Source organism: Pagrus pagrus (assembly GCF_965226575.1).
Source record: "Pagrus pagrus genome assembly, chromosome: 16".
NCBI classification, from domain to species: domain Eukaryota; kingdom Metazoa; phylum Chordata; class Actinopteri; order Spariformes; family Sparidae; genus Pagrus; species Pagrus pagrus.
In genome coordinates this window covers 22200104-22225624 of record NC_140200.1, presented here as the reverse complement: position 1 = coordinate 22225624, position 25521 = coordinate 22200104, and the positions used below count along the sequence as shown (strand labels likewise).

General features: G+C 38.3%; 1 protein-coding gene across 4 annotated transcripts in view; it reads left to right on the top strand.

Annotated features, from left to right (window-relative positions):
- The first annotated feature begins 3861 nt into the window (after nucleotides 1-3861).
- The window catches only part of cnksr3 (cnksr family member 3), a 39038-nt gene continuing 17378 nt past the window's right edge, over nucleotides 3862-25521 (top strand). For 2 of the 4 annotated variants that reach the window (XM_084378353.1, XM_084378352.1), the window contains exons 1-2: nucleotides 3862-4055; nucleotides 19787-19950. In XM_084378353.1, coding sequence (XP_084234479.1) covers nucleotides 4004-4055; nucleotides 19787-19950 — 216 coding nt within the window. In that variant the 5' untranslated portion in view covers nucleotides 3862-4003. The other 2 variants (XM_084378354.1, XM_084378355.1) reach the window with 2 other exon arrangements.

Here is a 25521-nt window from a genome sequence, read left to right as displayed (position 1 = left end):
GCTACATTCCAGCCTATTATAGGCCTACAAAACAATTCACATTTCTGGCCACCATTTTAGTAAATAATCACACTTTACAAACAACCAAAATATCTTTAACCTTAATCTCTACAGTGCAGTGGATGACAATATTTATTTGTAAACACTGTTAAGTGTTGTTGAACATTCCTGTTTGTTCACAGGTCTTCAAAAATTGTTTGTGTGAATGTAATTAGTTAGTTTCCACTTGCTAAGTGTTAGCTGATCATAAGTAAACTCACATTGAGGCTAGGCTAACAAATGCTTATCTCTGTAACTGTAATAAATGAACATGAAGCACTAGCTGGGGCTGGTTAGCTACCTCTGGAAGGAATATAAAACGAAAATACCTATACTAGTGAGGGCATTCACAGGATATTTCTACTTAGTGAGTACAAAAACAAGGAAACTTTTCAAATTAATTATTCCCTCAAATGTACCTCAGAGTGACTGCTCGCTTCAGCTCTAGACAATCTTTATCTGGTCCTGTCCATTGGAATTTAATCATCAGGTAAATCTGTGGCGCCATCTATTGATGGATACACTACATTACACAAAGTGTCATACAGGTGACCTGAACTCTTAACGTTTAAAAAAAAAAAGGACAAGAAAAGAAAAGACAGCAACCTGGTTAAATGTACCCATTTAATGGAGAGTGCTATTTTGTTACTGTAAACAAAACAAAACCAAAATATTTTACCTTAATTAATGTTTAATTAATAAGGAAAACATGGACAACCGTTCCAGTCAAGGTCTACAGAGTTATATTTTGCTAAGAGCGGGGTCCTTTCTGGCTCTCCAGCTCCCTCACACTTCAATAGCTACACCAGAGTCACTGTGTATAATAATATATATTGTTCAGTCTGAGGCACCTTCATCTGCATCTATTGTCCAGAGCGGTGCTGCAGCCAGCTCAGGGTAAACACTGAGGTTCTGTTACCAGGGTTCAACCCTCCTCTCACAGGAATCCTGACGTCCGACCTCTCACATACATGCAGGAGCGCAACGAAAAAAGAAGATCAAAGGTCACATGAGGGACCCTTGTTTTGCCCCTTTAAAATCAAGAGCATGAATTACAATACTTTTTTTTATCTTTTCTCATGGAGGCTGGGAAAAAAAAATTCTATTCTATTTTTATGTATTGTTTGGTGCTTGCTTTGCCTGGTTATCATTGTGAAAACACTCATTCAGTATGTCCATAGTTAATCAGATATAATCCTAGATTGATTAACATAATTTCCTGCCAAATTTGAGAGCAATTTCCTTTGATTTTGTAGTTTTAAAGTCCCTGCGTCCATGACGTTTTCACTAAATATTTAGAAAGAAAGCAGCCCTACATTTATTCATTTATTTGTTTATTTATCCATCTTTGGGCCTGCTTTTGCTGATTTGTGTCAAAGGAGGGCGACGTTTCTCTAAAATTGGCTGTAGTGGATTCATGTAGACTGAAAGCAACAGGTTTAGGATTCCTTCATATCAGGAAATCATTAAAGCGGTTTAAAACAAAAGTCATTCTGGACTGTGACTGCAAGCATTCAGTAATGATGACGTTGGAAGTATTTGTAGGTTAATAAAAACCCAAGTTTGTATGTTGTAGCCAACAAGAAAGAGCTGGGAATAACAACTTTACGGTTTTTCCAGACTTTCCTCGTATTGAGTGGAAAGATATTAAGAAAGCTAACAGAACAAACATACTAATAAATGTTTATATTGTTATTGTTCATGAATGTGACTGTAACATATAGTTGATTACATTAACAATACTGCAATTTTCCCTAAAAGTGAAGACATAAAACTTTTTTTTCAACATCATGTACAAGAAAACTTCCTCTACTTTATCATTCATACACATCGCTTATCTCCATCTGCTTAGGTTAAATAAAGATTTATTAGAACCTCCACCACACTGAGCAGCTTTATAAACTGAATCCAGCAGAAAGCTTTTTTTTTAATGCTGCATTCAGGTGCTGTCAGACATTTTGGATCCTTACATTTGCTGCTTTTAAAACTCAAATGTGAACACGGGGATGTGTCACACCATTGATTATTTTTTGTTTTTATTTCCTGAGTTAAAGGTTTGGGGGCTTTTCTAGGCGTTTTTCCTCCACATAACACAAAATTCCTTGAAATGACAAAAAATTATTGATAAAAATGAAGGTGGTGAAAATGCAAGTGAAATGAAACAGAGTCAATTCATTGAAATAATGAATCAAGTCTATCAATTTACAGTTGATCACTCTACTTTACTCATATCAATTTTATCAATTTCATTAATAATTTGTCAGTATTCCATTTTTATCAATTATATTTTTCTTATTCTCACCATTGAGGCCAATTTCCCCAAATGATAAATGGCATTTGTGTGTCGTGAATAATGAATGATGAATGTAAGATTGGGGAAAATGATAAAAACATGACAATGTTTTCATCATGTCAGTGCTTTAAGTTAATCAAATCACTTGATGATTTATCAATCCATTTGACGTTTAATGTCCATTGTATCCCTTTATTTCATCCTTAAACCAACCTATGGCTCTGATCCTCTACAAGGTGTCACAGGACACATGACAAGACTTTTTTTCAGATTTTCCTCTCATCTTTGCATTTTGTCTTTTGTGAAATTTATGATAATTTTAATCGTTTGTTGTATTTTCGAAGTCCACAAGCCAAAACATCTGTGAACCACAGATCTATGGCAGAATATATCAAAAGATGTCAATGAAAGATTTGTGGTTTTCACAGAGAGCCAATGTGTAATTAAAAGCCTATGGAAGTACCATTTATTTCTCAATGTTACTTCAGTGTTTGGTGGTTAAAGTCAGGTTGAATGATTTTATAATTTTGACCTCATAATATTTCCTCTAAATCCACCTTTAGGACGACCATAACAGTTTTATTGTTTGTTTATTGTCTCTTTGGTCCAACAGAAGTACAGGGAATATTGCAATCTGTGCGTCCTTGCGTTTAAAACTCCATGTTGATGTTCATTGTGTCAGTCAGCTCAGTTCAGTGTCCTGATGTGCTCTTCCCATGGGAAACATCTGCAGACCCTAAAAAAGCTTCACAAGCCAACACCCAGCACACATAACAGAGCTGCTGGGGAACTCAGAGAGAAGGTCTGATTAGAGGCTGGAGGAAGATTTTTAATGTGATAATCTCTCATTTAAAGACTTTGTTTCATACAGAGGCTGAGAGGATGTAAACGCTTGACATGCTTCAGTTTTTATACATCTTCGCATGCGCTTTGAGTGCAACATGCAGATGACCAAACCGAATCAAGGCAGATGTGAGTTCAACTGATGATTAATGGCAGTCATAACATCTTAAGTAAGAGTAGATAATTAGCTTGATGCTAGTCTGGTCTGTTATGCAAAAGTCAAATTTTCGACCATGCTGCTTTTGGGTTGCAAATGCACACAGTTCAAACTTTAACGAAAGCTTGCTATTGTGAAGTTTAAAGTCTGTTTTCTCTGATTAAGATCATTTTCAGGTTAATAAAAAAAAACAAAAAACGTTATTTCAACATGATTAAAAGATATAGGAAAGTCAACGAGGGTTGATCAATTATTAAAGCGCTAACATTAAGAAATAATGTACATGAGAGTAATTTACAAAATAAGTTAACGTCACGTGATTAAGCAACAAAATGTACAGTCCAAATCGTTTTAAAACCTTATGAAGCGCCAATTTTCCGTCGTTCCCACATCACATAAAGGCAGCATCAACAGGGGGCTTGGGATTGGAGGAGAATCGATAGAGGGGCGTGGTAGACGCCTTTGTAATCTCACACGCGCTGCTCCGCTCGTGTGCTTTGACTGTAAACTTTGTACACGAGCCCTCTCAGTCAGTGAGCGGCGGACAGTCTGTGTGTCAGCTCTGTAACGGAACTACCCCGTGCTTCAACAGGAGGTTATCATGTCTCATTAACGGTTTAATTCGGCTGTTTGGAGACACGAGAGATACATTTTTATAAACCTTTGGAGAAATGGAGGCTGTGAGCAAGTGGAGCCCGCAACAAGTGGTGGACTGGATGAGAGGTAAGGCTGCCGGAGGTGTCACTGCTGGGGAAGCTAACGGTCCTGTGGTTGGTGTTTACTTTAGCTTTTGTATTTTACTATTTGGTTTAGCGTAATTAAGGGAAGTCTGAAGATTTAAAATAGTTTATCAGCTGCTAATTCCCATCCAACATAATCTAACAAGTAACATAAAATAGGGCTGGGCAACATCGTTATTGTGATACGAGGCTGCTTATGGTATTAGATTTGAGATATTTTGGATACGCCAGATCACGATCTGGCATATTGTCTTTACTCCATTACAGTAAAGAGATGTAATTTTCTTAAGTTACCAGACTGTTCTGCTTGTTCTAATACTTAGCTTTCCCAATTTAGTCATTATATCCACATTACTGATGATTATTTATCAAAAAATTGTGAAAATACTTCATGAAAGTACCAATATTCTGGTCAAAAATATTGTAATAATGCAGTAATGACGAGATACAGTCCTGTGTTTGGTGTTTTGGGTGAGCTGTTAGCTTTTTTGGATATTTTGGATATGCCATATCGTAATCTGGCCTAAGTGTTTGTTTTTAAAGGTGGAATTACAGTACATTTAATGTAAATTTCTTAATTTACCAGACTTTTCTACTTGTTCTAACACTTAGCTTTTCCCACTTAGTCCACTTATATCCTCATTACCGATGATTATGTAGCAAAACGTGCTAACATTCTGTGAAAGTACCAATAATCATCCAAAAGTTGTGTCGCAATATCGATATTGAGGTATTTGATCAAAAATATTGGTCTATAACAGTATCCTATGACGATATACAGTCCTGTGTTTGGTGTTTTTGGGGAGCTGTTTTTGTTTTGTTTTTTTTCTTTTGGCATTAGTCTGAAGTTGTTCATCAGCTGCTAAATCCCGTCATTGAGCTGCATAATCCAACAAATCATAGATAATATGAAATAGGGCTGGGCAACATGGTTATCATGATATGAGACTATTGTGTTTGAGATTTTGGATATGTTGGATGCACGCCATATTTTGATCCTGCAAGTGTAAATTTTGTCTCGCTTGCTTAAAGGAAATCTAAAAAAAATCTAAAAATTGGCAGGATTCTACTTTAGATCAAGCACAAACCAGAAAATAAGATTACAAATCATCAGTTGCAAACCATATTTTGGTATTTTTTACCATATGTAATGATGGTCCATGTTTATTAGGGCTTGTGGTTTGTGTGTGTGTGTGTGTGTGTGTTAGTAGATTATTCCCTTGTTTACCTTTTTTACTGACAGTCATATTTCTGCTGTCAGTGCAGCCGCACAGATAATGACAAAAAAACCTTGTCGAGTAGCAGATGGATGGGGTGTACACACACACATTCATTACAGCATGTCATTAAGCAATAAACAGGCCTGACCAGTTAACAGTTCAGCCATAAAGTCACACTCAAGCCCATAATTCTGGTTTGATAAAGAGCTGTTTTTAATTAGCAGGAGGTTTGGACAGGCAGCTGTGGGAGGAGGTTAATTTCTTCTGCATTTTTTTGTACTTCCAGAACTTAAATCTTTTGCACTTTCTTCTCCACCGATTATCTTTGTCTCGATTATTTTTCTCAACAACAGTTTGTATATATTCGCAGTCCTGAGTCTTGCAGTTTACCTTTTGAACTACAGATTACGGCCACCTGCTGTTATGGTTACTCCCATGCAGGTGCAGAAAGTACAAGCTAGTTGGCTGTTTTTGCGGTGCGTTCATGTGCAGCATTGGCAGAGACACAGGCGACGTGAGGCGTCTGGGATTGAAGTCTCTAATTCATTGTGGAGCTCTGACAGTCGGCGATCGTCTCCCCTTTTTGTACAAGTTGAATTTACTGTTGAAAGTGAGCGTCCATTCAACCCAGTTTGTCCTCCGACAGCACACACACACACAAACACACAAACACACAAACACACATCCCATTATACGAGTCATTTAGCAGCAGAGACAATACAGAGCTGAGTGTTGCTGGTGGTCAATAAAGACCCATTCAATCAGAGCTCTTGACAAAGGTCGGCCTCCTGCTGTGTGGAGGGTCAGGAGGTCACTGTGACTCTTTACTGCGCCAGCCATTTAACCACATCTGACCATCAGACTTTTGTTCTGCATGAAAAGAAGGAGGAACACATGGGGGTCAGTCACATGACCTGGTTGTCTCAATTAGGCGCGTTCTCTCCCAGTGTTTCCTGTCACTATAGCAGGACGATGTGCATTTTATTGAGTCACAATACACTAATGACTTCATATGATCAGTAAAGTGATGAGCAGAGTTTCAGGTTTCATTTTGAATTTCAGTCTTTGTCATAGAAACAAGAGATGCCATTGATCCAGATCCTGTTGTAATATTTACAGTGTAAGCAGAGCAGATTGCTGCCTCTGGCTATGGCGGTCAGGGTGTGTGTGTTTACTCACATCGTACGAGTCAAGCAACAGGTTCGTTTCATGGAAGCCTCAGTCGGTCTCTGTGCTTGATGTGGAGTTGGATCCCACAGGCCGACTGTCACTGAGCCGCTCCAGCTGACCACAAATACCAGAAACACTTTCTCCAGGAGCAAAAAAGACTCCTGGAATAATCCTGGATTGACACTAAAGTTTGAGGCGTATACATACGTATACACATATACATGTTATTGAGCATGGATAAATACTACAGAGAGAACACAACAGACATTTTTCTGTGAGGCGTTTAGTTTCAGGACATTTTCCATCCGCATTTGTGGTGACAAAAGTGGATAGTTTTGATGAGATGTTGGGACATATCTGAGTCACATTAGTGATATTAAAACTGGATATTTTTGATTGGGTGGCTGCCAAACGAGAGACCTCTGTCTACATTTAGCGTGAAACCGCTGGATGTTTTTAATGAGCCGGTTGTGTTTGTTGTGACAAAAGCAAATACTTATGATGGGACAGTTGGGGCATTTTTGAGTCACGTTAGTGGAAGCAAAACTGGATATTTTTAAGGGAGACCTCTGTTGTAAGCATGAAACTAGTGAATATTTTAAGGACACGTTGGGACATTTTCTAGACATGCTACCCTAACCAAGTTGGTTTTGTATCTGAACCAACTGTCAGCGCAGCACTGTCGCAACATAAAATTGGAAAATGAAACATAAAAATGTAACATATGAAAATGTACAACTTTAACATATCTGTGTTTTGCACGATTACAACATTTATTCTGCAGACTGGGTCGGAGCATTCAGTGCTGGCTTTTGATACTTTTCAATGTTTAGGACACATTTCAGTCTGTACCCAATAAGTTTGACAGTCTGAACTGAGACAAACAGATCAGGTAGAGTCTGTTTTAGTGGTGTAGACTGATCGTACAGCTGTAGCTCAGAGGTAAACACACACAGCTCAGCATGTTCAGACAAATCCACATACTTCTCGTCTGGCAGGTGAAGTCACACATGTCAACTTAAATGACGACAGGCTGGTTAGAGTTGTTAGCAGGCTGCATAAATAAGATGACACATCCAGGTCTCTTAATGAAGGAGTGTGTAGAAGTGAAGCCAATAAACGAGGAGATGGATACAGCAGCAGCAGCAGCAGCAGCAGCAGCAGAGAGCAGGAGTTTCTGTGCATTATCAAGTTAAGTAGATTGGAAATTGGACGACACATATTGTAGAAACTTCATCAAACCCCATGTCATATAAAACTCTCTTCACGTTTAACAGGACTTTAATTTCCACTTCATGAAAAGCCAACAGTTTGAAAGTGCTCAGTTTATGAATTCAGATTGTTATGCTGTACTTTGACTCTTTGACCCTGTTCCAGTGGAGAGCAGCCAAAACTTTGATCATTGTGCTTTCAGTTTAGAGAATTTAGTAGAACAAAGACCTTCCTGGCTGCTCTTTTTATTTTTCAGATGAAGGAAGGAAGGTCGCAGGTCTGCGAGACTGAGAAACATAATATAATTACAGTTATCAAACAATGTGCGATTGATTATCTGAAAGAGGCCCACACGGCTGTAAATATCTGTTATCTCTAACCTTAAAACCAATTATACAGTCTCAGGTTCACCACAAATACCGTCATGTGAGAGTCCAAATAAGAGCAATTTGAAGGGTGTGATCAAACCTCCACATAGTTTCTGTGGTTGAGTTGTTAAAGAGGAAAAGTACACTTAGTTTCATTTTTGTTTTTGTTGTATTTTGATTTACATCGACCAGTATGAAGGCAGCAAGAACTTTTTACAATTATTGTAATCAAACTTAATTTTAAATTATTTAATTTTTCCAGTGCACCTGTCTACCAGGTGTGACTCAAAAAGCACCAAATTAATTTCTCTTTGAATTTTCTATTCTTTGAAATATCAAAAATAATAAAGAATGTCTTTCACCTTTTCAAAGTGAGGTCTACAGCAATCAAAATCCCCCAAAATATATTTTAGAAAAAGTTATTAATTCAGTCATCCAATCTTTATTTTAATTAGATAAATGAAATAAGGTAAATACCTTATTGTAATATAGCTGAGTATAAAACCTAGAAAAAAGATTCAGACATCAAGTAATACATAAAAATGGTGATTAAAAATGAAATGAATAAAAATCCCTGAGGAATAACTAAAGCAGATAAATCAACTAAAACTGTTGTAAAACAACACAAAAGTTGTGATATCAAACAGAAAAAAACATCAAAACCCCCCATTTTGTAAAGGTGCACTATGGAGCTTTGGCAAATAAATTTAAACTCAGAATAATAGAAGTCAGATATATGTATTTTTTCATAACTGAATAAACAAGCTGTTCTCAGAGGAAAATGATGTCCCCAGAACAGTGTTTGAGGCTAGAAAGGTGGCAGGGTCCGCCACATATAAACAAAGTAAAACAGTATGAAATTGTGTTGTTCTTTACGGTCAGTTTGATTATTTAGTTTGTTTAGGCATCTTTTCTGATTAAAATTTCCTTCCCAAAACTACAGTGCTCCTGTAAGCAACATGTACATATACTATAATGTGGTGTTCAAAAAAACATGAGCTGAAAGGGTCTTTTTCTATCCACAATCCTTTGTGTTTTGCTGTAATTGTCTTCAAATAGATCAGCAAACAATCAGAAAGCAGTGCTGTCTGCACCTGTCGCTGCAGGATTCACGCAAGTGATTTTCCTGTAAGACGAGATAACAGAAACTCTTTGGCTCTGCTCTGATAAGGAGGATCTGCACGTGATGAGGTTCCCATTGGAGCCAGAGCAGGGGGGCTGCTTATTTGTTCAGTGGGTGGAGAACTTCTGTCACTTCTGTCACACGAGAACATCGTCACCATGGTCTGATATAGTTCAGCTTGTCGAGAGCTCGAGTTAAATAATGTACAGAGTCACACGGATAAAAAGTCATGTAAACCATATACATTTAAATACAATAAAATACTATACTATACTATAAAAGTATGTGGACACATGAGAATTGTAAAACAGTATATGTGGACAGGGGTGTCCAGGTTCTTCAGAAATGCACCAAAATCAACGGCTAAGGAAACTTAGCATAAACGAAATCCATCTGTGAAGTGATTGATGATTTTTTTTTATCTTGCCAGCCTTTTCCAGAGCTTTAACCCAGATCTCAGTCTTCTACAGTTGTCAGTCTACTATCTTCAAGGTTAAAAATGAACTTTCTGTCAACCAGAGATCTTTATAATGCAGGACTGTTTACAAAAGCATTCAATCTGTAAAGCTAGAAAAATAGCTGTGTTAACCCAGTTTCTGTCACAGTCACTGTCACAGTCATTGCACCACTTTAAACCATGATTATTTGGAAGAAAATGGATTGATTGTCTTGTAAGGTGATTTTTGATCTGGCTGATATGTTTCTTTCACGCTGTTCGTCTCCCACCCAAACATTTGTCTTCTCAGTGAAACTGAGTTCACTGAGGGAGCGCGATGAATCAGAGGAAACATCCTGATCCTCTCCGCTGAGCGCCTCTTCCTGCTTTTTTCCCTTTTGTGAGGAGTGACCTCAGTGGGTCAATATACAGCAACATGTCTACTGTAGTACAGTATCTTTCAACATTGACAGTAAAACATTCTCATTCTGTATGATAAGAAAATATGTTGATCTCGGGCTGCAACTAACATCTTTCACTTTTTTATATTTCATTTATGTTATTAAACCGATGTCCCAGTATCGAGCAAAACCCTAGACTCTAAAATGGTGTCTTCAAAGGGCTTACAGAGTGTATGATTAAGTTTTAATATAATTAACTTTTAATGATAAATGGGAATTATTCCTGATCAATAGAATTTGCGATGGAAGACATGGTTGTACGTAGAAACCAAACCTTCCCATGATCCTGCTGGAGTGAGTCATACATAGTATTTTCTGTGGGAACTGAGCTATGTAATACATCACTATGATTCATGCGCCGCCTCTTTAATGGATTCTAGTAAAACAGACAGTTGTTCAACCTGTGTGAGAAATAACGGCTGCAGCAACCTCAAAGTCATGATCAGAACCTGCAGGACTGGTCCCCATGATGTCACAGAGTATAGTGATGTGACGGCAGTGTCAGCTCCAACTGCAGCACAGCAGGATGTTTTCACAAGAAACTGTCCTCATTTTGTCAGCAAGTGAGTCAGTCTGATACTTTGGCCAAAATATCTCGTCAGTCTTTCCGACAAACTGAAATGAGAAGTTGAAAGATTGGGAAAATTCATTTTCTTTGCGAGAGTTAGATCCCACTCATGTCTGTATACTAGTATGCAGTAAGTAGTAGTCGTAAGTATGAAGCTACCCCCAGCAGCATGCTAACTTAGCTTAGTACAGAGACTGGAAACAGGGAAACCTTTAGCCTGTTTCGGTCACATGGCTCACTAAGTAATAATCTAAAAAAAAACTAAACCTAAAACAGTTTGCGGTTTTATGGGGGATTATGTGCCATAACAGTTTCTTGGAAAGGCATCGAGACAACCAGAGAGATTCCAGGAAGTATCAGGTAGCCGCTACGTGAAGCTTCACACTCAAGATTGGTATCAATCTTCTCATCTAACCCTCAGTTGGAAAGCACATAAGCATAATTCCCCAAACTATTCATTTAACATTTTTGGAGGTATTGTACAAAGTCTTGAAAGTTATTTTTCAGGGTTTGAAATATGGCTGATGTCCTTGAAAACTGCTTGATTTTCAACGTAATCCTGTTGTTTCATCCAAACAATCACTCACTTAAACCATAAATCCTTTATTTTTTAAAATAAACGATCCCTTCATCTGCATGTTGTCTCCTGGCGTCAACATTAGCAAGCATAGAAAAATCAAGGTCAAAACATACAATGAAATTTGATTTGAACAGCTATTAAAATAAACTGTAAAAGAGTAAAAGTGACAGTATACATGAATTGCTGTGGGTTAAAAGGAGTTTTGTAAACTTTTTTTTTCTTTTTCGCCACTGCATTTATAGAAATATTTAGATGTGATGATTAAGGCTTTGAGCGTCTAGAAATTTTCATTCTAGGTACCCTAAAATTGCCGGAAAAATGCTTGAATTTTACTCTTAAAAATCTGTGCAGACACTGTTTTTGTGTCCTGAACATTATAGCTTCACAAGGTAGCACCTCCCCACCGGACACAGTTCTCAGACAGTTTTATAACCTTTTAATTTAGACAGATATTGTAATTCCCGTGCATTACAGTAGATTAGCACATTGGTCTGAGCAGTTGGATCAGCTCAGCTCGGCTCTGCACAGTTAACTCCCACAATTCCTGTTTGTTTGATTTCATAAGACTGCTGGGCCTCAAGGAAATCCTTTTTCCTCTTGAACAGTGTTTGTTCAACAGTGTGTCCCCCCCCTGCCTTGTACCAGCGAGATGAATGGCTAGGGTGTGATTGTGTGTGTGTGTGTGTGTGTGTGTGTGTGATATAGTGAAGGGTTTATAGAGGCCCAGTGAAGCTATGAATAGCCTTAGTGCTCTTTTGCCACTTTTCCTCTCAGCTCTCCACCCTTGTCCTGTTGTGATGGAGGTGGGGTAAATATTCCTTTTGTTGCCCCCAGCTGGGGCTTGTCGGGCGCGAACTCCGTCTTTGTGCTTCAACACGTGCCATTTGTTGTAATGAACGGGCGATTCAGTTCCACTGAGCAGGAAAATGTCATTGAGCAGTTTGATCTCATCTCTCATACTGAATAAAAAAGAATAAACAAATCAGATTAAGAATAAATTAACCAACTCAATTTGATTAAGTTAAAAACTCTGAACATTATTATCCAACTTTATCCAAGTAACAACTGAGATAAACAAGTAAACAAATTGTGTTTACAGTATGTAAAAAAAAAAAAAAAAGTTAAAAAAAATGAATATGTTCCCCATCAAAGATGAATTATATCACCAACCCACACCCCATCCCCTATTAATCAGAATGATAGTCTGTATGTCCTAAGTCTAAACATCTTTATTTATTATTGATCACTGTCAAAGGCAAACTCCATGTAGAGTCATAGGACTGTCAGTAGCTGTGCTGGGTTGCTTGTATCCATGGTCAGATCAGTATTGGTCCAGAATTTTTATATCGCCGCTTTGTTTGGATTGTTTGACAGAAGAAACAAGACATCTGATGGTGTCACCTTTTTACTATTTTTTGACATTTTAAAGATAAATCAAATAATCAAGAAAATGAACTGCAGATTAATCAATAATTGAAATAATCATTAGTTGCAGCCCCTTCTGCACTGGTACATATGATGAATATCTGTTGAATGTCCTCTTTCAGGGAGAAGGATTTGTGACGTCCTGTCATATCACTGTGTAAAATGAGGCCGAACATGTTGTTTGTTTTGATCTTTGTGACAAATGATTAACTGGACTGTTTATGAGAGCTGGAGTTTCGCCTGCAGCTCTTTTTACTGACTTACTCACGTGTTTGACTGGAGCCCGACAGGCTCACCCACTTTATCATCAGCAGGCCTTATAAATACTTTGAGTTACTGTCAGGCGGGAATTCAGGAGATTGATAATAACTGTAACCATGTCAACAAAGTTTTTTTTTTTTTGTTTTGCTACAACTGATCCCTCAGAGACTTTCCTCTCTGTGGTTGTTAAGATGTTTTCATAAGCTACATATAACACATATAACAGTACTTACAGTTAAATAATTTGGCGATCATCGTAACGTGTTTGGTTGTTAACACGTGAGTGCAGGATTTATCGTATTATGCTCTGTGTTCTTTGGCAGTCCATTACAGTGTGTTTAGTAATCCCCCTGTTATACAGCTGAACAACATACCTCGTTTTCACCCTGTATGTGTTTGTGATGAATACATTTATTTATTATAATAATAAATTGTTGTAAATCGAATATCTATTAGACAACCATTAAATGATTGATAATCTGAAGATTAATTGATAATATAAATAATGGTTAGTTGCTGCCCTAGTGATTGTTATTATGCATAACATGCCTGCAATTTGCGTTCTGAGCTTTTTGTGAAACTAGAAAACATAAACATACACATCAGAAGCATCTGCAAGACTTGCTGTCACCAGAGTTTGATTTTCCTCATGTGGGTCATCCTGCATCATCAGGATCGTCCTTTTTTGGGACAATATGAAGATCAGCAGACAGACATGCAGGTGTCAGTGCATCTTTGATCAACTGCATTAATGTTGTATACCTGGTGAACCACAGATTATTCAGCAGGTGTAATGTCAGTTGATATCAGTAGTAGTAAATTAGTTAGCAGCATTATCTGGGCGAAGCAGTGACTGTGTCTAGAGGGTTTTGAGGTGAAGCAGTGGTTTTGTCGTTGCAGTATAATGCAAAACTCTCCCACCCCACTGCTGTCTGTCGGTACACAGAGAGTTTCCCACCAGCAGCTGACTGACTGGAGGGCAGAGGCCTTGAGGCGTCTGCAAACATAAGACTGGTCAGAGACGAGACCACAGGCGGAAAAATGAACTTTTGTTACATTGGTGCTAAAATCAACTGTGGAAACTGGGCTTCTGGAAATTTTCTTCTTAGAGTTTACAAGTGTTTCTTGTTTCTTTCAGTAAAAGTATTACCAATCTGTTATCAGCTTTATCTCAAGATAATGTCCGAATTATCAAAAATCTCATAAGGGAAGTCAGCGAGAAAGTTGTCATGTCAAGATTATCTGTGGACTTTCATCAGTCTTTATGTGCTCTCATGTTGAGTCAAATTTATTCTGTCAACAAACAGGTTGGTTTCAAAGTGCTTTACAAAGAGCAACTAAAGTCCAACGCTCCAGATTCAAACAGAATCCGGAGCTCTGGTCTGAACTGTGTTGTGATGTTGAACCCTCAAAGCTGATTAGATTAAGATTTAAAGGTAATCACGGAAGGTGAGGAACGGTTCTGCTGTAAATAAATGAATATGATATATAATATTATGATAATTCATAAGTTTTGGAAAGCTTTGAAATACAGGAAGTGATTGCCAGGAAGAAACATGCTGTAAATAGTATAATCTGTTTATATGTCCGTCCATCTGTCTGGATGTCAACAGACTTTGTCAGCGCAATAGCATCACAACCGAGCAAAGTACAGTCATGAAACTTTAGTGAGGTTGAAATCAGAATGACGCCGAGTTTGAAGATTAGGGTTGTTGGGGGTGGCCCTGACCAAACCCAGGTCCAATCATTCCAGTCAACTTTAGAGTAGCTGTAATTTTTTTCTGTCTGTGGAAAGATGTTTTCATGATATTCATTGACAGTAACACCAACCTTTCTCTATCCTCTCAAGTAATATGACTAAATCAAATTCATTTAGTAAATCATATAAAATGTACAAAAAAAGATCTGGTAAAAGGCTGGAGGTTTGTAGGGACCCTGAACTTGTTCAAACACAAGTTTATTTGGCTTCAGGATTTAGCAGTTATTTAGCAACAGCAGGATTAGGCTGTGAATATTTCATAAAAAGTGATTTGAGATAAATACATTTGAGAGAATAAAAGAAAATGTGGTAGTAATGGGTTGTTTTTAATGGTTTACACAGTGCAGATCAGCTTGTTCGAATCCTTTTCTGTGTCATCTTAAATTGTCTTTGAAAGTGATCTTCAAAATTTAATCTGATCTCACTATGATAGATAGATAGATATGTCTGAGGCACAACACAGTTTTTCAACACATCAAAAGTCAGACTTCTTCAAATACATAATTAAAACATTAATATGACACAAACATCTGAAGGGTGAAAGAACAAGCAGAAAGAACAAAGTTTATTCAAGTTCATTTAAACCATCTTAACGTTGCACAACTTGCTCCGATCAGTTTCTTTAATCGTTTCTGCTCGAGAAGCGTCTCTGAAGCCAAAATCCGATCAGCAGTATTTCAGCGCTGTGATCCCGGCTCGATCCTCGCCATCTGCCAGACGCTTGAAGTTGCTTTACCGAGTGCCAACCCAACTACAATGTTCAAAATGTGGAATGAGAAAAATGTCTCAACTGTGTTTTTATTTCTCACAAGAACATTGGATCCAGCTCTGGATGTTGGGACTGTGCCAGACCCAGGAGGTTTTTTTATTTTATATTTGTTTTGGCTTATGTACTTCTTCTTCAGGTTTGGATCAAGTATTTTATACTTACACGGCATAAATTATGTCTTTAATCTGACTTTGAGTCTCAGAAAACATATTTTAAACCAAATTGAAAGCAGGGTTACCAGTGGAGGGTTCACTTTTATTTGTTTTACAAATCTGGACCTTGTGCTCGTGTTGAATGAATTACCACACGTAAAGACCCAACAGAAGCTCAGCTCTGCTTGTTAAGGTTTCTGTTCTCTGTGGGGAGGCTTGGCCCGCCGTTGTCATGCTTTCATTAGCAGGTGATTTGGCTGTCGTGTGACATTTAGCCGGCCCTGCTGTGCAGCTGAGAGATTATCGGCCTCCTCGGGTGTCAGTAATGTGATCCAGGCTGTCGCCAACACATTCCTGTTCACCACAAACTCTCCCCAACCGCCGTCCGACTCTGACAAACAATGAAATGGACATTTCTTTGAAATATGTTCATATTTTCACCATAAAGGGGTGTGTTCCAGGCAGGGACTTTCATATCATATCAGTTTTAAACTTATCATATAAGTTTAAAAGTGGGCATTTCTCCAGGAACATGCCGAAGCAGAACATGTGTTTTTACTCACGTCACTAATCTGTTGTAGCAGCTCAACTGGAGCGGAAACCAAAACAAACTGGTAAAGAAAGAGATCTTGTAGAGGTTCTAGGCTGCCAATATTAATCAATCACTGAGTCATTTTCACTCAGGTTCAATTTTCATTTGTAATCCCATCTTGCCTTTGTGCAGGGATTAAAATAGAAAATAAATGTATGTTTGAAAAAGCATCCTTGCATCTAAACTTAAAATGAAAATGAAACTTCTAGATGGATACATTTCATAGTTTACTTCCTCCAGTTAAAGAATCAGACTGTCACAGACTGTTGAATGTGATGATTTGCTGCTTTTTATTTTACCATTATAAATTGAAGACTTATCTTTATGTAACTATTGATTGGACAAAATTAATGATTACAAGGTACCCTTCGCATCTGGTTATAGGAAGTTGTAGCTTTTATTTCATAAATGTACTTCAAGAAACCCACTTAAACTAGCCAGATCAAGATCTATACGACAGTGGGTGCTGCTCATACTGTTTTTGTCAAATCCCGCTGACAAACCAACCAACAAAAGGAACAGATAGACACGGGTGAAAACATAACCTTCTTGGCTGAGGTAATAATGAAAACTATCCATCACAAGTTCCCATAGCTTTGGGAGACAACGTCTTTGTCTAATGAACAGTCCAAAACCCCAAATACTAATTTTAGTTTCATACTTTATAAGACATAAAAAAGCCAAAACATTTACATTTATGAAGCAAGGACCAGAGATATTTCTTTATAAATTACTTAAATGCTTGCCACAGGTGATTCAGTTAATCAATTAATTGACTAATCCTCTCAGCTCTAATAACAGATGGTTAATTTGTTACCCTGAATTGTTTTGACTTTAGCATTTGAGCTAAAAAAAATAAAGAAACGAGTAAACAAAAAACCTTCCTCTGTATTGTCTCACAGTGTCTCAGGGTGTCTTTTCTTATTGATGCATGTCAGTGTCAGAGGTGTTGGCTGGTGAAGGCTCTGAGGTGTCACATCAGCAGTTAGTTAAGGAGGAATTTCTCCTCCCTGCTGGCAGCCTGAGTGTCGGCCATCTGTCGTTCTGTGTGTCCGTCTGAACACAAACAGGAGTATGAGCTTCTCTGGGACACTTTAATGACCACATGCAGGGGCAGTTGTTTTTCTTCTCCACTGTTCACACCAGCTCAGGCATTTTGTTGGACAACTGATGTCCGGCCCAGTTCTTAGGGCTTAACAACATCTGCCATTTGGTGGACAAGCGTTCTCAAACTTGCATGTATTTTTAGTTTAGCATAACACCAAACCATCTGCAGTGTTGTTTCTGTTTGTCGGTCAGTCAGTAGTTGTTCATTAATTGTTTTATTCAACCAACAGTCCAAAAATCAAGATATATTTAATTTACTATAAAAGAAGAAATCAGCAAATCATCACATTTGAGAACCTTGAATGGTAGATTTTTGATCAGTTTTCTGTTGGTCAACAAAACATTTCACCTGTAGAAACAACACAGTTCTGACTTCTAAAGGTGAAAACATTTAACATCTAACATTTAAATCTCTCTGCTTTATGGCAGTAGCTAAAAATATTAGCTAGCTAGCTTAGCTTCTGGTCTGGTTTTAATGGGGAAATTGTGCGGCTGCCTTTTAGCTTTTTTTTTAAATTATTTGTTTTTAGTGTAGCCAAGCTAAAAGAACTAACTGTGTATGAAAAAATATCACTGAAATACAGCTTTTTGCTACATGCAGTGACATATTATGTTCATCTTTGGGTTTAAAACACTAAATCGAGGATTACTGTAACAGAGTTTACTATGAAAGACAAATTAAGACGAATGAATCATTCTGTTAGTTTAGATTATTCCTCGTTTGAACCAATATCATGACTGTCTAGTGAGTGAGAGGAAAAAAGTGCGAAAAATAAGTTATGAATCTGGCACATTATTTACAAACCAAACACATCCTATCACCACCCGTTTTAAACATTTTGTCCTCTGGGTCTGATTCGTGTCATGCGGTGGATGGTGGTTGACGATCCTCCATTGATCCTGCGGTGAGAACTCTTTTATCTGATCTCCCGCTGCCACCTTTCACACAGAGGTCAGAGGTCACAGTTCAGGGTTGAGAACAGAGTGGCGCCACTGGAGCTAGCGGTGTCTCGCTCAAGGTCAGATGAGGTCACAGGGATTGAAGGTGGGATCCTGTGAGTCCAGAATGGTCAACCCTGTCACCTTGAAATTATGTTTATGTATTACCGAATTGTTCATATAGTTATGACGTTATAGTTATTATAGAGTCCAGTGTTTATGTCCAGACCAGTCCATTAAGTTGAGGTTAGGGAAAGATGATTATTTTGGTTAAATGATCTTCCTCTAACATCGAAAAGATAGATGTTGCAAGATTGCCTATTTTGGCAGAAATACATTGTCAGCAAATATTTCACAGATATGTTCAGTAAAGACATTTTTGCAACTTGCCATGTACGTTCATAGCATCATTTCCTCATTATGTGACTAGAAAATTAAATTTGTTCGCCATTGTGTTTCCCTCAAAATGTATTTGCAAGATGGATTTATTAAAAGACAAATGTATGTAAACATTAATGCTTCTGATGTTGATTGATTACAATCCGCTTTATTGATGTAATCAGCATTGAAATCTTTTCAAATATTAGTTGAAATTCTATAGAACACTTTAAAATAAGTGGATTTTAATAAGGCTGCACTGATTTTGAATAAATAAAGTTGGATGTTGGATATTACAGTTTCTACCAAATGAGCTCTGGTTCCTGAACCAGTTTCATGCTATTTAGCCAACCAGCCCACGTTTCCACCAGTTATTAGTGGAACCATTGTCACCTAAGATGCATCATTAACGGAGAGCATTCCACATTGACCTGCAGAATATGACATGCCAACTTTGGCTAAACTACAGGTCTAAAAAAACCTACTGACTTGTGGTTCCAGCGGGGGAAACAACTTTTTGGGTTCCAAATCTATTTATTTTTGGTGGAAATGCTCTGAACGGTTCAAAATGACTCATGCGAACCAGAAGGGACCTGTTTTCATGTAGATGGAAAAGGGGCATGAGTGTTACTTGAACTCAAATGACAGTTATCTCTCTTGGCAATACCATATTTAATTAGTTTTGGCATTTTTTAAAACCTAATGATGTACTTTATATATCAGTTTCCTAACCCTCTAATAGGAGCTACTTAAAGCCAACCAATTTAGAAATATGGAGTTGGTAATTAAAGTTCCAGTTCTGAAACTAAACTTTTATTAACAGTCATACGTAGTACAGCTGATGGTGATGGATGCTAGGGGTCAAAGGATTGACTGTCTGTATAAACTTGGACTGATCCTGAGCTTAGGTGTGGTGAGGTGGCAGGACAGTGTGAGCTGTTGGCCGTCACAGTGATGGATCAGCAGGAAATGTCAATAAGTGAATGTTGACTCAGCAGCTCTGTTTGCTGTCAAACTTGAATGGATCATAACAGAGCCGACTTTCACTGAAACTCAGCTGCCGAACGGAAACTCTGTTTTAGTATCGTTTACCCTCTCTTACATATACAGTACTTGTCATCTTCTTTATCATTTGCATTCATGACACATTATTCCAATTAACTACAGTATATGTTTATATTCCTATTCCCTCAGGTCTGGACGACAGCCTGCAGCAGTACATCCCGTCCTTCCAGCAGCAGCAGGTGGACGGGGAGAAGCTGCTCAAGATGACCCACCAGGAGCTGCTCTCGCTGGGCGTGTCACGGGTCGGACACCAGGAGCTCGTGCTGGAGGCCTTGGATCTCCTCTGTGCTCTGGTCAGTAACCCATTCAGTGTACGGGTGATCGTAGCTATATGGTCTTGGTTCATCTGACTAGCATGTTTAGCTAACAGTCAACAACCAACAGCTCCCAAAGCTTTCTGGGTGAGACCTGCAGTTCTGTTCGCACATGCTGAGGTACAGACAGAAGTCCTGAACTAAATCCAAACATCTGTTTTCTGTTACAACCAAAACGCTGCCAGAGGAAGCTTGACACACCTCAGGTTTCAGCCAGTTATCTGAATTCTTTGGATTTCAGAACTCATCAGAACTCCTTTTATCAGTCACCTGCAGTCAGTCACTAGAGGAGAGTAAAGGGACATCCCCCTTTTTTTCCAATGGCAGAATACATGCACAAGACAAGAATTTGATCATGATGACTCTGTTTGAGGCCAATTAACTGAAAGTGCAAGATATCCAGAACTACCAGTCTTCATCTGTCAATGTCTAATAAAGTTCAACAGCTGCAAAATAACAACATATTTTCCAAATGTGTGAATTTGCCCATCACATGGTAGCCGATAGCTGTGGTTTATACTGGCTCTGGCTCTTGTGCCAGAGAATGTGCTGATGTAAATAAAATGCACTCTGTTAAATCTTTATCGGATCTGGCTACACGCCCACACTGCTGGCTTTAATACTTCTACACTGTAAAACAAAAACACTTAAGATAAAAATCCTTAAAACCAACTGGATAACCTGTAAACACTGCAAGTCTTTCACTGATTAAGAAGAAAATGAAAAATTAATATCAACATTTTGGATTGACACCAATAAAACATGGCATCCTGCTGTGACACTTACTATATTTTGCTAAAATTGCAAAAAAAACAAAAAACAACTTGTTTTATTTTAAACTGTTGATTTTGAGTTACAGTGTTTGGCCTCAGCTGAGCCGACCTCCCATGACGAGAGCAAAACATTTGTTTTTAGTCTGAAACAGTTAAAGTGTTGACCCGCAGACAGAAGCCCTCAGTCAGCTGTTTATGAGCTCTGTCCGTCTATGTCACAGTGAAAAGGAGGATTTACAGTCAGCGCTGAGGTTTACTGGTGCAACTGGGATGAATGGTATCCGGCAGCCTTTTTAAATGGAGCCTGACACTCTGCAGTCACCGCTGACAAACAGTGGAAATAAAAGGACGACTGACGGCAGCAATGAGACAGTTACTGTTTAAAGTTGTGTTATTGAAGATCTGTAAAGCATTTGTTCTTACGTCAAATATGAATTAGTACGATGTTTATTTCAAGATGTTTGAAAACATGTTTAACTGTCAGGGTTTCAAAGAAAAATACTTATTTTAGATATAACAGTGAAAGACGGATTAGAGAGACGTTCATTGCAGTGTGGGATTCATCCAAAAAGTATAACCAGTGAGTAAAAAAATGTGCTAATTAGTTGAGATAAGTTTAAGTCTGATGTGACTCAGCTGGTTGGAAATAAAATGGTGACATTATCTTGAAGTAAAGCAGATGAACTCCAGCAGCTCTGGTTGTTACCGGGTGTGTAGGCAGAGAAAAGAAAGCCAATTTGAACTTTAGTTTAGGTCAGTGTCTCCAAACTGATTCCTCCTCAGGGCCCACATTTCTCCTTAGTCATGAAGCCATGGACCACACATTAATTTTTAGTTTGATTTGTCTTTCTCTCTGCTGCTGTTGAAATCCTGTTCAGTCTTTCCCAGTGCACACTGAGCAAGAAGCGAGGTCAACCTAAAAACAGTTCAGATTCAGACAGTCATTTTACCTCATAGACCACAGAAGATTCTGGTCTACCGCTGGCTTGATCATTTAGTTTTTGTTTTGTCATGGTCTTACTTGTTTAAGGGTTGATTGGATTCACCAAAGTTGCACAATGACACAAAACAAAGAAACTGATCAAGGCAACAGTAGACGAACAACCTCTGTGTTCTGCGAGGTAAAATTACTGTTTCTATCAAAGGAGTTTGGTAGGTCTACTATGGTGGTACCTCATAAAACCCCACTTCCACCAGAATTATCCCTTTAAAGGGCAGGAAAAGATATCTTCTCTGTCATCTACTTGCAAACACCAGTAAACATAATTGATGATACATGTTCATAATTCATCATTCATGATTCATGATTCATGTACATAAACACCAGTTTTGGCTATTCATTTAAAATAGAAAATTCTGTATTTGGGTTTTTAACTGTGAGTGAGTGGATACGTTCAAATTTGTAGATGTCATATGTGCTTTATTGACATTTCTAGCCCCAGAGTTCAGGTTCAAGGAAGCGTTTAAACATTTGTAAGAGTGAAACCACTTTTTAGACATCAGTACATTTTCCAGCTTTGTTTATGAAGACAAAACCAGGGATTTTAAGCCAAAACATATTTTTCAAACCCTAACCAATTGTTTTTTCTGCCTAAACCTAACCAGAATTTTTTTTTTTTTTTTGACTGGAATCCAAAGAAATGCAAAGTTGCAACATAAAGAAATGTAAAGTTTCTACATATTCGCTCTTTGCAGAAACATTTATTCTGGTGACAGGGTGGCAACTTTCTCCTTCTGTTCTTGCTCTCCTTCCTTCTTTCTGTCCTTCTCTCTCTTTTTGGCAGGTTAAAGCAAGTTTAGCAGGTTAAATGACATTTGAATGTTGGTATCTTCAGAATAATTTTTAGAACTGCAAGTTCACCAAAGGCAGTTCTGGTTGGGATAAGTGACGTCAAGGGGAGTGATTATTTGCTCATCTGTGAAAACTCTTTTAACCATATCCCATGGCCTTACTCAGCAAATAGAAAGTATAGAACTTTATTCATGTGACAACATGCAGTCGAGGAGAGATCACACCCCCTGTCCCTGCTGTTGATGAATAGAGATGCACTAAATCAACCGAACAGTCGTGAATAGGTCGTTCATCAGCAGCAGCTCGACTGTTTCAGGGAAAGATTTCCTGCCGGATTGAATTGAAGGTCAGCTGACGTGTTGTGGATATTTTTTGCAGCGCAGAGTTTACTGTTCTCTGGTGTGGAGCAGGAAACAGATGTGACCCCTCCCACCTGTCAGAGAGACCCCCCACCCTTCCCCTGACACACACACACACACACACACACACACACACACACACACACACCGGGAGCCGTTGTAGTTTTGTTCCAGCAGCAGTTTCCGTTGGCTGTCGGATGATCAGCAGAGACACTTTCTCTGCTCTGACTTTAATATTCCAGACACCAAAAGTGTATTATCACAGACTAAAGAACAGACGAACTCATCTGAAGACGTCACTTTTGATTCTGATCAGTTTTTATCAGTATCTGACATTTAATAGACTAAACAAAACACAATCGATAAATAATCTTTAGCTGCAGCTCTAGAGGAGAGTTTCTGTTCAGCTTCAGTTTTTCAATACAAAAGCTTTTATTTTTGATTTAGATTATTTTGTTCATTAAAGCGAGACTCACGTGTGTTCAGTCAGATGAACACACCGATGCTGCCTGTTTGACTCCAACAAAGTTTAACTTCACTGAGCTCTCTTCTGATTGACATATCTGCTGCTGGCGGGGTGAGATCATCTTACTTCAAACATGGTTTGAAGTTTGACCTGAAACATGATTATAACTCTTGTCATGTTCTGTTCAGGTGGATTTTTGTTTCTTTTTTTTTTTTTTTTTACAGCGCAGTCAGTCGACAGGTGGAGCTTCAGTTTGGCTGCAGATGTTTTGATTGGCTCTGAGTGTCACAACACCTCAAACATCTGAGCCGCCTGAGGCGAGCCAGCGTGTTCACACGTCAGCTGACAGAATAAATCACTGATCAGTTAAGACGCGAAGAAGAATTTTAATCATCTGCAGTATTTGATAAATTGGAAAAATATGAAAAAAGGCGTCCTGATGCACACATGACTTCACATGTTGTGTGCTGTCAGACCCCTGGCATCTTGTGCACCCTAACATTTGTCAGTTGATTGAGTGATTGATTAAGTGATCAACTGATTTGTGTAAAAAAAATCTCAAGGAAACCATGAATGAGATGTTCCAGGTGCAGCTTTCTCCACTCTGACTCTAGTTTGTTTTGATTTGTTTAAAAGACATTTTTTTGTTTTTGTTCATGTGTAACTATAGTAACCAAAAAGTCCTTATTGAACATTCATATTTATTGGTCACCATTATTGATTATTATCATTGTTTCAGTAAACAGTGAAATGGCGCTCTTTGGGTCTAGTTTGTGTGAGGTTGATGTGGTGTGGAATATTTTTGCTGTCAGATCATCTCCATGGTGACTGGTCTGTAGGAGTGTGTGTGTGTGTGTGTGTGTGTGTGTGTGTGTGTGTGTGTGGTGGGGATGTGGTGTTGATCGGTTGTCATGAGAGTCTCTTGTCATCATGCCTGTGTATGATGTGAAGGCTGTTGTTTTCCTGACCAGAGCTCATCAAGGTTGTTGGTTCTCTAAATCTTTAAAACTTTACATGTTCTGAAATCAACAAATGATACAAATATTTTTGTCACGACAGCTGCGTTCCCAACTTTTCTTTGACATGAAATGAGGTAGATTTATTTAAAGGATTAAAGGAGCCCTATGCAGTTTTCTCGAGAACTAATGAGGTAATAATACAAGCTAAGAAGTATTTGTTTCTTTATCTCAAAACTGATTAAACAAGCTGTTCTCGGAGGAAAATAAGGTCCCAGAACACTGTTTAAAGCTGGAAAGGTGGCATGGTCCGCCACATATATACAAAGTAAAACAGTATGAAATTGTGTTGTCCTTTAAGGTCAGTTTGTTCATTCCGATTAAAATTTCTTCCTCAAAACTTAGGGTTTTCACGATACTAAAATTTTCAACTCGATACCGATACTTAGGAAAATATTTGATACTCGATACCATTTTCGATACCACAAGGATAAAAAAAAAGACCCCAAAATTTAAAAGAAATACTTTTATTAACAAGAAAAATGCAAAAATAACCTCTGTTACAACATGTAACAATTAACAGAACCACACGTTAAATATTCTGGGGACTTGGCATCATATTTTCAGTGTTGGTCAAACACACATAGGTCACACACAGGTAGAGTTGGCTGTGTGTGTTGCTGTTTGGTTGCAGGTCGACTTTTCTCTGCTTCATTCTGGGACTTTAACAGAGACAATAACACTTTTCAGTCATCAACATTTATGTAAACTTAGTATACTGACACTGTGTCTATTAACGTAATATGGGCATGCCCGATTCATTTTTTTTTTTTACGTTGTTTATAATCATTAACGTGACGTCAGCCTTTAATCGCTAGCTGCGGCTAATGGCTAATAATAACACGGCCAACAACAATGCCGGCCACCGGCCACGATAACATCAGTAATGAGTTTGAAACGAAAGACACTAACTTGTCGAAATTCACTGTAAAGGGCAGGGTGTCGGTCCATAAAATGTTTCGCGAAGTTGGAAGTATTACTTGACTTGGTCGCCACCGCCTTGTAGCAGTGTTTGCACACAGGCTTATCCACGTCCTTCGGCTTTCCGTGCTCGTTAGACTCGAAGGCAAAATACCTCCAAACACTTTTCCCTCTTTCATTTTCAACCAAAACTGGTTGATTTGGCCCTCCTGCAGCAGCACTG